Genomic DNA, 16,555 nt, shown 5'->3' with positions numbered 1-16,555 from the left:
ATTTTTGATATTCTTTCTGTAAATGCTGCTTTAGATCGCCATTGAAATTTTGGCATCCACTTTCATTTGTTTTTTATGTAGGGATTTTGTTTTCAAGGGTTTATCTTACATGTGGGGAAAATCCCTATTTTTTTTGAGTAGGGATTTTATTCCCTACAGTTTAACTTTTATAGGTGGAAAATCCCTATTGTATTTATTTAGGGGTGGTTTTAGTAGAAAATACGGGTTTGCGCGAAAATCTCCCTAATTTTCATTTTCAAAAGTTGGCAGCTATGCATTATACCAGAAACAAGAAAGAAATCTACCAGGGGTGGTTGGAGACAATCTGTACCCATGCAGGACTTATTTTTTGCGCTTTCTGCTTATCCCTTCCCTATGGCCCTACACATCATACGTCAGGGCCCGTAGCCTGGAGCATCTTAAATGAGGGTGAAAAGGGGTAGCAGCATAGACTTTATTCAAGACCCAAAAATTTAACACTGAAAATTTACATTGCATCATGCTTTTGAGTCATACCTCGACAGTGGAAACGTTGAGAAAATAGACATGGCCTCTGACCATAATACTAGAAACAAGAATGTAAGCTATTGGGGTAGCTCGAGACAAAATCTGTACCCGTGTGGGACTTTTGTGCCTCCTACCTATTGCTTCCCTCCATAGCCCTGCATCAGGGCCCCTGGGCTGGTATCTTTCACAGGACCCAAGCCAGATTTTCCATGAGGCCCCTTCTACAGTTAATTTATAGTGTGAAAAAAAGAAAAATTATAAGGATTTAGTCCTTCACCCCTAAGCTGGAGCCCCATCAGCCCTACCCTTAGGGGTGATGCCCATCCCTTATAACTTATCCAAGGATAAGTTTGGAAGAAGAATAGGAAACATAGGAAGGGAGGAAACATAAGAATATGTTTGGAAAGTTAAAAGTTTAAAAGTTTAAGTTATTGTTTGGAAACAATTTCTAACAAAAAAATTTTTTTTAGCTTTTTCATCTTGTATTTTACTCCCCTTCAGAGCAGACAGAAAACATTTTCTTTGATTTTTTTCTGCCAATGGAAATTTTTTTACCCATTCACCTTGGATTTAGCACCCCTCTTGAGCGGCAGCCGCAATAGGTTGCATGGCCAAGCGCTGCCCCTGTACTCTGGCTACCACAAGAGGCAAGTGTGCATTTTGGTTCCCTCACCCATTGCCCACACAAGGGCGGAGCTGACAGGACCTGGGGCAATTCTCATAATTTTTTGGCTTTTTCATGCTGTAAATTAACTATACAAGGGCTCATGAGAAGTCTGACTAGGATGGGAGGCCATGTCCTCACCCAGACTTTGTTCCACAATAGTTAAATGAAAGCAAAGGAAAAATTCGGCTTCTCATTTGTCCGGTCCCTGGAGTACAAAAAACACCTTTGAAAAAAAATTCTTATTACAAATAACCTCGTTATATATAATCTTTACAGGATAAGTGATGATGTGCGGCTTTCTTCTGAAAAAAAAAATCTGGTTTATCTCCAGGTTCCCTTCACTGAAGTCCTGTCGGCCTCCTGCCAGGGTCACCATTAGGGGTGGCATATGAGGCTTTTCACCTGGGTGGCAGGTAAGCTCAAGCTGCCCCCTTGAGGAGGGGGGGAGGGGGCTCCTATGATAAGAATAAAAAAAAAAGTTTAGTTTGTGGTGTTCGAACAGTTCAATGAGAAATAGATTTTATGTATAGGCATTGAATTTATTGTCCCCCTCTACTAAAAACCTTTTAGGATTGGTTTTTTACAGGACAAATTAGAGAAACATTTTAAATAGGCTGAGAATATATCCTACGCTTATGGTGCCGGTGTTTATTCAGTGTATCACAGAATACTTGCTAAGTGATGTCATACTCCTTGCTAGATCTTACAGAGGCAAAGTGACATTGGACGTTTCAGATTTGATTAAGTTGTGTCACTGGCTTGCTAAATCTTTTGAAAATTATGAAACAAATAATTATTGTATGGTGAGCTCACAATGTAATTTTGCTTTCGTTTTGTCATGATGGCTCACATGGGCTAGTGGGTGCACTTCATGCGCTGATTTGTCACCCCATAGCCCCTCACCCTGGACTATAAGTAATAAAAATGAATAAATTGCCACCAGACGGCTCAAGCCAAGATCACCCTCCAGTATTGTTGGGGTTTGTTACAATCCACCGAATAGGGGATCCAAACTACATCGCCAAATTGCATGATGAAATTTCCTACATGTGTAAGCATTCGAGGGTTTTTATACTAGGGGGAATTTCAATTACACGGGTATGGATTGGGAAAACGTTTCAGCTAGAGATCAATATGAGACCTTCTTAAGTTGGTGCTTGAAAATTTTTTGTATCAGCATGTATCAGAAGCCACTAAAGGTACTGCTATTTTGAATTTAGTACTTACTAGTTCTGAGGATCTAGTTGAACATGTTTCGATGGGAGAAGAGTTTTCATCCAGTGATCATCGTATCGTCAGATTTCACTGTAACTTTTCCTCGGGTAAGGTTGATAACAAAAGACTGGTTCCTTGTTTTCGGAGAACTAACTTTGATTTTTTGAGAGGAAGGTTAGCGGAAGTTTTCAAAGACCGGTTGGAATCAGTAGGGGTGGTAAGTCAATGGGAAGAATTTAGTACGAAGCTGTCCTCTGTTTTGCACGACGTCATACCCCTTGTTCGAAAAAAGCGTGTTTGTACATCACATCCTCTATGGTTCACGGATAGCGTGCGGAACCTTTATCTTGAAAAGAAAAGAGCATTCAGAGAGTATAAAAGTGGACGATGTGACCTATCATTGTTTATTGATAAAAGAAGAGCATTGAAAAAGCGATAACGGATAGTAGAAAACAAGTTGAATCTAGGTTTGGCAGATAACATTGGCTCTGATCCAAAATCAATTTTTCGATATGTCAATAATGGATGTAAGGGGACAGTTGGCCCCCTCTCGATAGGAGGGTCTAGGTTAGATGATGACACGTGTAGTGCTTTCAATGACTTTTTCGCGCCGGTTTTTAACAGAGATAATGATATTCAATATACGGGTGTTGCATGGGGTAATAAAACCCTCAACGATATTCAAGTAGAAGACGTGGAGGTCCTAAATCTTCTAAGCAATGTATATGCAAGTAAAGCACCAGGACCAGATGATATCTATCCCAGGGTCCTCAGGGAATGTGCTAATGAATTGTTGGGTCCAGTCGCACAGATATACAGGAATAATGTTGCTGAGGGTATCTTTCCAAGTGATTGGAAACTTGCTAATGGTGTTCCGACATTTAAGAAGGGTAGTAGAGAAGCTGTGTCCAATTATCATCCAGTGAAATTGACAAGCTCCCTCTCGAAAATTTTGGAAATTATCATCAAAAGGCAGTTTGTGAAGTGGATAGACGAGAATAATGTATTGTCTGATAATCAGTATGGGTTCAGGAAGGGGAAGTCATGTGTAACTAACCTCCTTTGCTTCTATGATCACGGGACTCAGGCTTTGGGTAAGAGCAAAAATGTAGATGTTGTTTACCTTGATTTCCAGAAGGCATTAGATCGGGTTAAACATGGCAAACTCTTGAAGCATTTACACGAGATTGGAATTGGGGGCAACTTGCTGAATTGGATAGAATCGTGGTTAAGAGATAGGTCGCAACGAGTTATGATGAACAGGGAATTCTCTGGTTGGACAGTTGTCACAAGTGGAGTTCCTCAAGGAAGTGTCCTTGGCCCCATACTTTTTTCACTTTTTATCGATAAACTCGATCAGGGTATCGATGGGATAGCTAGCAAATTCGCAGATGATGTGAAGCTAATGGAGGTACTCGGGAATCAAAGTGTAGGGAGTTGCCCCAGACCAACTTAAACAGGATTGCAGCATGGGCAAATGAATGGATCATGACGTTTAGCGTTGATAAGTGTATGGTCGCTCATTTTGGTTCGAGCAACCCACAGTTCTCTTACGAGTTGAATGGTGTCACTATCCCGGATGCAGCTAGGGTCACCGATTCGGGAATTCTCATTGACGAGCGGTTTAGGTTTTCTGACCATTGTTTAGCGGTGGTCAAAAAAAAGAATAGAATGCTTGGTCTCATTTTCAAAAAAGTCTCTTCGCGTTCTCCTAAAGTCATTCTTCCGCTTTTTTAAGGTTTAGTTCGTCCTGGACTGGAGTATGCTGTAAGATTTTGAAGACCATACCTACAGAGGGACATAGACTTGGTTAAAGGAGTGCAGAGAAGAGCTGCACGTGTCCTTATTGGAACACGGGGCTTGAGTTATGAAGAGAGACTTCATTTTTTGAATATGTTTACATTGGATGAATGCAGGTAGAGGAGATATGATCGAAGTGTTCAAAATTTTCAATGGGATGGATAGAATGGACCATGAACTTTTAGTACACAGCCAATCGACTGCTTTTACAAGGGGGACACCAGTATCGATTGGTGAGGGGTAATGCAAGGTTAGGGAGTCGCAGGGAATTTTTCTCTAATAGGGTTGTCAATAAATGGAATAGCTTACCCCCGGAGATAGTAAATTGTAACACAATTGACACGTTTAAAAAGAAGTATGATAAACATGTTGGGGTAAATCGAGAAGCTATCCATTCTTAGAATAAGACAACCATAAATATTCTTTATGGGCATTGTATAATATTTTATCGTGTGTATATATTGTTTATAATGTTTCTAATTACATTTTTAATTGGGTTGCTTTATTTTTGAAATATATGACATCCATATTTGTTATGGGCATCTTTTTCTCAGTCACCTCGCTGGGCATTTTGCCTGTTGTGGTGTTGTATTTGTATTTGATGACTAGAAACTTCTCATCAACTTTGAATACGAAGGAAAATGTGTTGGTAATCTTTCAAGAGTTGAGAATGAAAGCAATGGAAGGGGGGGGGGGGAAGAGAAATAACATTATGTTGGGGGGATTCAAACTATCACTCTTCGGATTGCCTAGTCTATGCCCTATGAACTGGTCTAACAGTGGATGCTAGTTGAAGTCTGAATTTAATTTATCAATTCCTGAACATCTACTTGTCATGGTTAATTCTATATATGTATGGTATACCACTATTTGGTGACTTTTTATCGTTGAGCCCATTTGGGTGCTATGCACTACGGTTACTGCCAGAAAACCCAAAAATGATTAAAAACACATAGACATTTAAAAAAAATCTATCTGATGCTGAAAAGAAAACGTTCGCTAAAAATCATGAAAATAGGCAAGTGTGTATGTAAATAAATATTCAATGGATATGTATCGTATTCTCATCGTTCCTTTTCTCATTATCATTAGGTTTTTTTTTTAGACATCGGGGGGGGGGGAAAGCATCCTTATGATGTGGGGTGCAGATGATAGCGATTGTTTCCACAAAACTATCAAAAAAGTGATTTTCGTCTTTATGTGTGAAGGTGACGTCACATGCACTGAGCCAGGTATGAATTGAATTGTTTGGTACAGCAATGCATACCATGTAACAAACTCTTGATTATGTGCCACAATCCTCCAATAGTATTTGTATGGGCATCAGTTTCTGGATCTTTGAAAGTCACGCTGTGATTATTGAAGAACACCTTCATCTTCGAGACAAGTGTACGACTTCCAGCAATCAGAGATTACTGTTGTTTCCAGTAGCACATATTTCTCTAGCATGTTCAATAGAGCATTTTTGCCCCAGTTCGGCACCACTTCAATAAAGCATTTGTTGGTCCCTTACTCCACCCCACCAAAAACCCAATCACCGTTCATGTGTTTATCACGGTTGTATTTTCTTTTAGAAAATTTGCTTTTGTCAGTTTCAACAATGGCACCAGGACCACCCAGAACAGTGTTTTCATTAACGAATGTTTCCACGCGCACTTCTTGGACACTTATACAAAATTCCCTGCGACTCCCTAACCTTGCATTGTCCCTCATTAATCGATACTGGTGTCCCCCTTGTAAAAGCAGTCGATTGGCGGTGTACTAAAAGTTCATGGTCCATCCTATGCATCCCATTAAAAATTTTGAACACTTCGATCATATCTCCTCTACACCTGCGTTCATCCAATGTAAACATATTCAAAAGATGAAGTCTCTCTTCATAACTCAAGCCCTGAGTGCCAATAAGGACACACGTAGCTCTTCTCTGCACCCCTTCAACCAAGTCTATGTCCCTCTGTAGGTATGGTCTCCAAAACCTTACAGCATACTCCAGTCCAGGACGAATTAAGCCTAGAAAAAGCGGAAGAATGACTTTATGAGAACGCGAAGAGACCTTTTTGAAAATGAGACCACAAGCATTCTATTCACTTTTTTGACCACTGCTGAACAATGTTCAGAAAACCTAAGTTGCTCATCAATGAGAATTCCCAAATCGGTGACCCTAGTTGCATCCGGGATAGTGACACCATTCAACTCGTAAGAGAACCATAAGTTGTTCGAACCAAAATGAGCGACCATGCACTTATCAACGCTAAATGTCATGCTCCATTAATTTGCCCATGCTGCAATCCTGTTTAAGTTGGTCTGGAGCAACTCCCTATCGCTTTCATTCCTGATTACCCCTATTAGCTTCACATCATCTGCGAATTTGCTAGTAATCCCATCGATACCCTGATCAAGTTTATCGATAAAAAGTGAAAAAAGTATGGGGCCAAGGACACTTCTTTGAGGAACGCCACTTGTGACGTCTGTCCAACCAGAGAATTCCCCGTTCACCATAACTCATTGCGACCTATCTCTTAACCACTATTCTATCCAATTCAGCAAGTTGCCCCCAATTCCAATCTCGTGTAAATGCTTCAAGAGTTTACCATGTTGGACCCGATCGAATGCCTTCTGGAAATCAAGGTAAACAATGTCAACATTTTTGCTGTTCCCCCAAAGCCTTAGTCACGTGATCATAGAAGCAAAGGAGGTTCCCCTTCACGTGACTTCCCCTTCCTGAACCTATGCTGATTATCCGACAATACATTATTCTCGTCTATCCACTTCACAAACTGCCTTTTGATGATAATTTCCAAAATTTTTGAGAGGGAGCTCGTCAATTTCACTGGACGATAATTGGACACAGCTTCTCTACTACCCTTCTTAAATATCGGAACACCATTAGCAAGTTTCATATCCCTTGGGACGATACCCTCATCAACACTACTCCTGTACATCTGTGCGACTGGCCCTAACAATTCATTAGTACATTCCCCGAGGACCCTGGGATATATATCTCCTGGTGCTTTGCTGGCACATATTTTTTAGAAGATTTAGGACCTCCACATCTTCCACTTCAATATCGTTGAGGATTTTATTTCCCCATGCAACACCCGTGTATTGAATATCATTATCTCTGTTAAAAACCGACGCAAAAAAAGTCATTGAAAGCACTACACATGTCAACATTGCTTTCTAACCTAGACCCTCCTATCGAGAGGGGGCCAACTGTCCCCTTTCATCCATTATTGACATATCGAAAAAATGATTTCGGATCAGAGCCAATGTTATCTGCCAACCTAGATTCAACTTCCTTTTTACTGTCCCTTATCGCTTTCTTCAACACTCTTCTTTTATCAGTAAACAATGATAGGTCACATCGTCCACTTTTATACTCTCTGAATGCTCTTTTCTTTTCAAGATAAAGGTTCCGCACGCTATCCGTGAACCATAGAGGATGTGATGTACAAACACGCTTTTTTCGAACAAAGGGTATGACGTCGTGCAAAACAGAGGACAGTTTCGTACTAAATTCCTCCCATTGACTTACCACCCCTACTGATTCCAACCGGTCTTTGAAAACTTCCGCTAACCTTCTTCTCAAAACATCAAAGTCAGTTCTCCGAAAACAAGGAACCAGTCTTTTGTTATCAACCTTACCCGAGGAAAAGTTATAGTGAAATCTGACGATACGATGATCACTGGAAGAAAACTCTTGTAGTTCATTAGTAATCCAAGCATTTATGGTTTGTTTCACCTACAAGTATGTAAGCTTTAAAATATTGATGTGTGTTTGTGAGCCGGCTTTCCTCAAACCATGTGCCTTCATGGATAGACCTTTTCACTGCATACGAGTCTTTGACTTGGCAGGACCAACAGAAACTGTTGCTCACATCTAACTTCATTGGTATTAGGCATTTGTAATTATTTGCTATCAGGCTCATCTTTATACGGAAGTCTATAATACTTGTAGACCGATTACATCGATGCGATCAGCCATATATATATAACAAAAAAAACCCCAGATATAGCCACACGCTGTTTTGAATGTAATTTATTTGAGCAAAACACAAGTTACATCGGAGGCCGCTGTGGTGGTCAGGTGGTCGTTATTGTGACGGACTCACAATGCGAGGATCCGGGTTCGAACCCCACAGTGGTGGTCGGCTGAAGTTGGTTTTCTGTGGTTCCCAACTTCAAGGCGCAAATGCGAGCCAATCTCCCCTTTATAAAGTCTCGCCACAGAGCAACAGTCCTACAATGATAAATCATTCAATCATAACACTTCACTCATAGTTAGAAAAAAAAACTGGTGGCAGATGGCAGCACTACACATAACAAGCATTACAGAGAAACAAAAAAAAAAACTTCACGTCAGGTTTCACTACACGTACACGCACGTGGGCGAGGTGCATATGTTGTGTAGCAGTAGTAGGTAGGGCCTCCAAAAAATGGCTCGGGGATCCATGATGTTCTTAAGTCAGCCACCTCGTTGGGCAATTTGCCTGTTGTGGCATTGTATTTGTATCTCAGGGAGAGATAACAGCGGCTACTATACAACAGCACGGCATGGACGCCATGACAACAACTTCCTCTTTCGAACAACTCTTGAACACTACTGCCACGAGAGTGGATCTCGGGCACACCGTCTACGTTTACAAAGTTCATCGGCCCTGACCGTTATAATGATGAAAAAGCAGCTACAGCATGAAAAAGCGGCACGGAAGAAGCAACGTAAGCACTAAAGTGTAAACCGTACAGTGTCACCTCACTGAATAAGTGAAGCGAAATAACAACAAAAGGTGGAAAAGAAAATTGGGTGCAGTAGCGCATCTACATTTTAGGACCAGGAAGAATTATGTTGGCAACATATTGCTGTTTTGGTGCACATGAACATTTGGTGGCACAGTGGTATACCGTATATTGGGAATACACCCTTGTCACTACTGCGCATGCGCTGTCAGAATGGATACACAGAAGTGACATCGCTTCTTGATCTGCAATACACAGAATAAGGATCTGACACTGTAGGTATGTATTCACAGTGTTATTTCAGATGCTCTGGATATGTACACAGCACCGTATATTTATTCGGTGTACAGCAAGAGATTATAGGTGGAAATGACACAATCCATGTGCATGCTTTTGCAATAAATAATTTCAGTCTCTTGACATTTCATTTTATACAGATTTCACTGCATATTAAAAATTCTACAAAAGCGATAAAAATTAGTTTTTTTTGAATGAACGTTTTTCAAATGTTATCAAGTTCTTTTATGATCATGTATGTTTATGCATTACAATAATTTAGATATTCTTTTGATTCACAGAAAAGTAATTTTTCGCAAAGAAATAGAAAGACATCTTTTCACAAAAGGAAGTCTGGCAAGGAAGAATTTGGTCATCAAAGAAAGAGGTTTAAATTTCATAACGACAAGGCTGTCCCTGATTTTGATGATAATCATAATGACCTTGGATGGCAAGAGAATGCTTCAAAAAATTTGCTAGTTAAACCTGCTGTAAAGTGGTATGAACAGGTATGTGATGATCACTCATATTTGCAGGTTTTCATGCATCCACATAACATAGCTGCCAAGTCTCCCGAATTTTTCGGGAATCTCCCGAATTTTAGCTTCATCGCTCGACCTCCCGAAAAGTTCTTAAATCTCCCGAATTTTTACGAAAATCACAAAAATCCCTAATTGTCCCCAAAAGTTCCCTACTTCATTAAAAAAAATCCCAGTTCATGAAAACAATCCCTAAGGAATTTCTTGTGGGGCATGAAGCCTCTTTTTTTTCCCTTTTGAAATGACGTCACACGTCGTAAATGGGGAAATTCCCTTTTTAAGGAAGTTTTACAAACCCTCTGATGGTAACAAGAAAGTTGTTTGTCTTATCGTGCAGGGAAATGGCTTAGCAGCCAATAGTCCTGGATAATAATTGAAGATTATAGTGACGCGCATATGGTCAAAATTTCTTTTGTTGAAGTTACGTACGAGCGATATAACAAAGCATGAATACTGATAAGCAAAAACATATTTAATCAATTTTAAAGATACTTATTCCGATGAAGTTCCTTTCATCAAACGTTCCAGAAGAGGGCAGACTTTTCCTTTTCGTACAAGTAGTGCTACGGACATAAACATCGATCATGGAAATGAAAAAAAAACATCAAGCAAGTGTCACAAAACGTCAGTGTTCTTCAAAGAATGACTCTTTTTTTCCCTTCATCTTCCGATGATTTTGGTGTCATTCGCGCAGAATGTTTGTTCACAGCGTTTCTGATTGAACACAATATTTATTTTTACATCATTGAAGTTTTGGCCTCCGATTTCACTTGTTTTTTGCGTAGGAATTTTATTCCCAAGGGTTTAACTTCCATGTGTGTAAAATCCCTATTTTAATTTGACTTCAGTTTTTGAGTAGGGATTTTATTCCCTATGCTTTAACTTTTATGTTTGGAAAATCCCTATTTTATTTGGAAAAATCCCTATTGTATTTATTAGGGAGTGGTTTTAGCATAAAATACGGGTTTGCGCGAAAATCTCCCGAATTTTCATTTTCAAAAGTTGTTAGCTATGACATAACCATGAATAGAGATATGATAGAAAGAGCTCTCCTACATGCAAAATTTATAGCATAGCATAGCTGCCAAGTCTCGGGAATTGTATCTTCATCTCTCGACCTCCCGAAAAGTTCTTAAATCTCCCAAATTTTTACAAAAATCACAAAAATCCCTAATTGTCCCTAAAAATTCTCTACTTCATTTAAAAAGAATCCCTTTTCTGAAAACAATTCCTAAGGAATTTCTTGTGGGGCAAAAAGCATCGAGCTTATATAGTAATAAAGTCTGACAAAAAGTCTTTTGCCTCTGTTTTTTCCCTCTTTCAAAATGACGTCACAAACCCTCTGATGGTAACAAGAAAAGTTGTTTGTCTTATGGTGCAGGTAAATAGTCCCGGAAAATAATTGAAGATTATAGTGACGCATATGTGGTCAAAACTTCCTTTTTTGTTGAAGTTGCATACGTGCGATAACAAAACATGAGTACTGATAAGCAAAAAAATATTTAATCAATTTTAAAGATACTTATTCCCCGATGAATTTCCTTTCATCAAACGTTCCAGAAAAGACAGACTTTTTATTTTTGTACAAGTTGTGTTACAGACATAAACATCGGTCATGGTGGAAAGACTGATATCATCACCCATGTGAAATCAAAAAAAACATCAATCAAGTATCACAAAAAGTCAGTGTTCTTCAAAAATTGATGTTTTTTTCCTTCATCTTCCAATGATTTTGGGGTCATTCGCGCAGAATGTTTGTTTACATTGTTTCTGATTGAACACAATATATATATATTTTTTAGATCACTAAGAAAGTTTTGGCTTCCAACGTCACTTGTTTTTTGAGTAGGGATTTTATTCCTTACACATTAACTTTTATGAGTGGGAAATCCTTATTTTATTTGGAAAAAATCCCTTTTGTATTTATTAGGGAGTGGTTTTAGTATAAAAACGGGTCTGCGTGAAAATCTCCCTAATTTTCATTTTCAAAAGTTGGCAGCTATGGCATAATTGAGATATTTCCTTTTATGTAATAGAAAAATCTACAATTTTTTAATATTAATAAATATAATTCAACTTTTACTACCTGAAACATTAAAACAAAACTTTTAATGACTATGTTTAGTAAGTCGTGGATGAATTTGGTTAATAGCTACTAAAAACCATTAATGTTAATTAACCATTATAGTTGATAGTTTTGCCGCAAAGATTTTTAAAGATGGTTTTCTTATGTAGAAAGCTAAAAACTGATTGACAAAGAAAGCTCAGTTTTTTTTAATTCGATAATTTTTTTTACTATCATGTTAATTTAATTTATTTGAACAAACCTGTGCAAAGTCAGGCATCTTCTTTTGCAAAAGACACAAAACATAAATCATCATGTGTTTCCTTGGTTTCAAATTCTAAATTGAAAGCAATATACATTTTTAAAATATAGGGGTTCGTTTATTTTCAGATGTTTCGAACTTGCTGTGACCTTCGGAATGTAACCTTGTGAATAGAGTTTTCAATGTGCCAAACTCACTCTTTAATCAACCTTGTTATCACAGCAATAAATAATACCAAGGGTTGACTGCATAAGGCCAGTATTACACAATAAAAGTTTGATAAAATCCCTTTCATAAAACTCAAAAAATCCAACCAATAAAGCTCATAGGTTACAATCGAACAAATGCAACCAATAAGCTTATTGGTTGAATTTTTCAAGTTTTATAAAAAGACTTTTAGAAAAATTTTATAGTGTAATACCGGCCTAACACAAAATATTTTGAAAATTATGGCGTTAAATACTGAGCTGGTGGAAGATTTTAGTCAAAATCTTGTGCAAGGGTTAGCATTTCCCTAAAATGGGCAGTATCGCTCCTGGGCAGGAGGGAGAACTATGGAATGAATCAATGAATTAGGGGGAGCAGTATAGTAGCTACAGATAAAACATGGGACCCTATGGATTGGTTTAGCATATGAGGGCAATGGGAAGGGAAAATGTTATGCGGGATAATGAGGCAAATATACAATGACTATATTATTTTATACATACATCTTTGCATATAAATATTCCTCTGAGGAACTTCTAATAAATTGAGCATGCCAGAATGTGCCATTTATGTGTTCTGCACGTAATGTGAACTGTGTTTCTGTAGAATTCTTACTATGTGCCCAAGAAATGCTGCCATCTTCCAAGTTCCGAAGCAAATAACCCGGTAGCCTATTTTCTGTCTAATGTGCTATGTGGGAATTTTTTTAATGTCGCAGTCCCAATTGCTCTCTTAACGTTGAAAAACCACAGAAAACCGGCTTCAGCCAATCACTGCTGTGCTGTCAGTGGGGTTCAAACTTGCGTCTGTGCGATTCGAGTCCAACACACTGACCACAAATATGGCTGAAGACTGTTTTAGGAAGTAAAAAATTCCTTAAAAAATTTAGGATTGCATAGGCTAGAAAAATTATGAAGATATGTATGTGTTGAAAAAGTAATTAATTTTTCTTTCATTTGTTATTGCTTAATAGCCAATCTGCCCTTACTTTTTAAAATACCAATCATGCATTAAAATTAAATTTTTTTTTAATTTTATTTCTGAATTACGGGATTTTTTTAAATTTCTTTATGCTGTTAATGTTCATGTATGATTTTCTTGGTTACAACATTATCTTGTGTAAATATTCTGTATCTCTCCCCTCCACATAGTTCAAAGTCCCAGATGTGGAGAAAAAAGCAACCGTGAATCCAGATTTGGCATCATCTCTCATGAAAGAAGCTGAAGATATTCTGCAACAAGATGGAAAAGTTTACCAAACCTGTAGGGTGATTAATCAATGTTTACTATCAACCTTTATCAAATCTATAAAGCAGTGGATCCCACACTTTTTAAAGACACGGGACACTAATGTCTATATAGCATCTTATATCACCTAGACAGGCTATAGATCAGGGCTGGACAAATCTATTCCCGACATGCCTGGGACATTTACAAATTTTGCTCGGGCATATAGTTTTTTTCAATCACATGCTTGACGCGGGCAGGCAAAACGTCCAAAAAATTAGGGAACATTTTTTTTAGTGTTTATGGGAAATTTTAAGAAGCTCAAACAAATGAGAAATGCAAATACAGGGTGATTCAAAAAAGATAGGAAAAACTTTAAGAGGTAATAGTACACACACACACAAAAAATTGTTTGTTTTTGTGTGTGTCTACTACCACCTTTTAAAGTTTTCTCCCATCTTTTCTGAATCATCCTGTATATATGTATATTAGGGTGGGTCCAAAAAATGAAATTTTTATTTCCAAATCGCTAAAGTGCGGGAAAGTTGACTCCTTTAATAATAAGAAAAATGACGTAAAAAATTTAGAAATCTGTTGATATCTTCTGGTTGTGCATCTTACATGAAATTTATAGAAATTGATGAAAATAATAATTTTTTAACATCACCTAAAATTTGACAATTAATATACGAAAATTTATGCTTATTTTATGGTTCAATAAAGTGATATAAATTAAAACCTCATTAATATGTCAATTTTTTTTGGTCGTAAAATGTGTTCAAAAAGCAATAATTAACCAAATTTTTGCAAGTTTCATTGTGTAGCTCTTCACCCATTTTGTCAGTGCAAAACGATCCGGCATTCATCTCAAAGAGGTGGCTGCACATTGACTTTCACTCACAACCCATCCAATCTGCCATCCAAAGTAGGCCCATGTATTGTAATTTACATTATATTTCAAAACTAGTTACCAAAATTGATACATTCAAAATTTGACTTTTGGGAAAAATCAAGCATAACTGATCTTGATAATAGCAAAGATCTAATGTAGCCATCTCTATCTTTATATCTACAGTAGTTGAGGCCTTTATAACAAATTTGATACATCTCTCGATTGTTTAAGTGCAGGGCTCGGCACAGGTCACTTTTTTCACTAAAAGTCACTTGTTTAGAGACTGGTCACTTTTATTATGTATTTTCAGGCCCAGGCCACTTTTTCCACTTTTTTTAGCAAAAAAAACCTTGGTCTCACGCGCTTTTCTGATGTCAGTGTTTTTCTTTTCTTCAAGAAGGAACTTTACCGGTTCAAGGTCGCTAATTTTCTCCCCCTCTTCATTGAACTATGATCATTAGCTCACTTCCCGTAGAACCTCTATATACAAGGAACCCCTATATATGAAGCCGTCTTATCTTCCTCTTCTTTCTCGTTAGCCCCGGGACAATACCTTCCAGAGCAGCTTGCTCTAGGTGTTGCCCGGGAGCATACCGTGTGATGTCAGCATAACTTGATTTCAAGGCGCTTGAAAAGAAAGCTCCTTAGTTAAAGAGTCGTCATTTTATGGAAAAGACAGTCGGAAAAAAAAAACTAGCATAAAAAGCGTACTTACAACAAAGAATTTTTATTCCCTCTACTACCATTCTTTCTTATTTCCCCACGTGCTCACTTGTTCTTTCATTTTCATTTTATTTTAAAATTGATCCTTTATTTTGTTTAAAAAAGTTTTAGTCCTGAGGGCAGAATTCCTTTCTTGTACCATCGAGCAAGTTACATTTGTTGTTTGCTCTATCGTTACTTTTGTTAATTTTTTTAAAATGTTATTTGAAATGACGATTTAAGAGAGCCCATGCAGATACTTACGTGCAGCGGGAGAATACCAAAGCGTGTGCACATTAAAGACGCATTAATGCGCTTTGGAGAATACTCTTGTAGCTGGCCAAGGTTAAACAAGCTCGCAGGTATTTTGAATTTACTTACAATAAAAAAAATCATCCGATTGAAAATCGCGATCTATCTAGAATAAAATTCATACTATTTTTCTAACTGAATTTAAATCTCAGCAAGAAACCATAGCCCCAAATACGATCAAATAGAGAACTATTTATGAAAAGATCGCACAGAATCCTGCAATTCAACATTTAGTTTAACACAAGGGTTTCCATATCAGATGAAAAATGATGATCAGGCTGATAAAAACTCAGTTAACGTGCATGCGAGCTGTAAATAGAGGCAGATTTAACGGTGGGCACACCGAGCGTGCCTTTGGCCCCTACCTTTACACTTTTTTTCTTAATTTAAGGGGGCCTAATATTAGTTTTTTTTTCCTGGGCCGTCAACTGACCTTTATCCGCTTCTGGCCATAACTTAATTTATAGCATCTCACGATACTGATTTTTGACTTAATATCGACATCTTGCACTCCATTCTTGGTGTTGTGTAAAAAAATCCCCTTTTTATACCTTGGAAGTTATTAAAACGTTTTTGTCTCGAGTCGCTGTTATGACCGCAATAGGAGAGGGCAGGGGTCTGGTTCCACGGGTGTTGAACGAAGAAGGGTGTCGAGTTTACTCTTTTTCTGTTAAAAAAACAGATACCGGCCCCGGCAATAGTGAATTTTCGTTTGTACTTGCGGCCCGGGTTGCTACATAACGTGATCAGATCCAAAATGGGGGGAGGGAGCAGTGCCTTGGATGGCATTTTTGATGGAATGGTATATTTAAGAAACGCAATAAATTCCTTTGCAAAATTATCAAATTTCACATTCAAGGGGCAGTATAATTACGTTTCCTCTCCAGAAAAAAAATCATATTACGGCCATGGTAAATCTGATCACACATGCTCTAGTCACACTCAGGCAGTCGACAGTCGAGAGATGTGTTTATCTTGTTACCAAGGCCTTAACTAAAGTATGTGGACATGAAGCTAATCATGAGATAGCTAATCAGATCTATACGCTGTTATCAAAATCAGTCATGTATGAGTTCTCTCATAAATCAGACTTCAAACGTGTACACTTGGAAAAGGAACAGTAGAAGAAACTATATATCCCTTAATT

At 38.0% G+C, this 16,555-nt stretch overlaps 1 protein-coding gene across 1 annotated transcript in view; it reads left to right on the top strand.

Moving 5' to 3' along the window:
• Noc1 (Nucleolar complex protein 1) overlaps positions 1-16,555 on the top strand; it is a 99,785-nt gene that overhangs the window by 8,274 nt on the left and 74,956 nt on the right. Inside the window, exons 2-3 of the mRNA XM_089236999.1 lie at positions 9,505-9,711; positions 13,427-13,538. Of these exons, the coding sequence (XP_089093125.1) occupies positions 9,505-9,711; positions 13,427-13,538 (319 nt within the window). The remainder of the gene's footprint in view (positions 1-9,504; positions 9,712-13,426; positions 13,539-16,555) is intronic.

Source organism: Pholcus phalangioides, unplaced genomic scaffold (assembly GCF_987345545.1).
Source record: "Pholcus phalangioides strain wild (caught in Gottingen) unplaced genomic scaffold, Ppha-v1.0 ptg000009l_1, whole genome shotgun sequence".
In the NCBI taxonomy this organism is placed as follows: domain Eukaryota; kingdom Metazoa; phylum Arthropoda; class Arachnida; order Araneae; family Pholcidae; genus Pholcus; species Pholcus phalangioides.
Note: the sequence above shows the minus strand (reverse complement) of the source record. Positions and strands in the feature narration are given on the sequence as shown.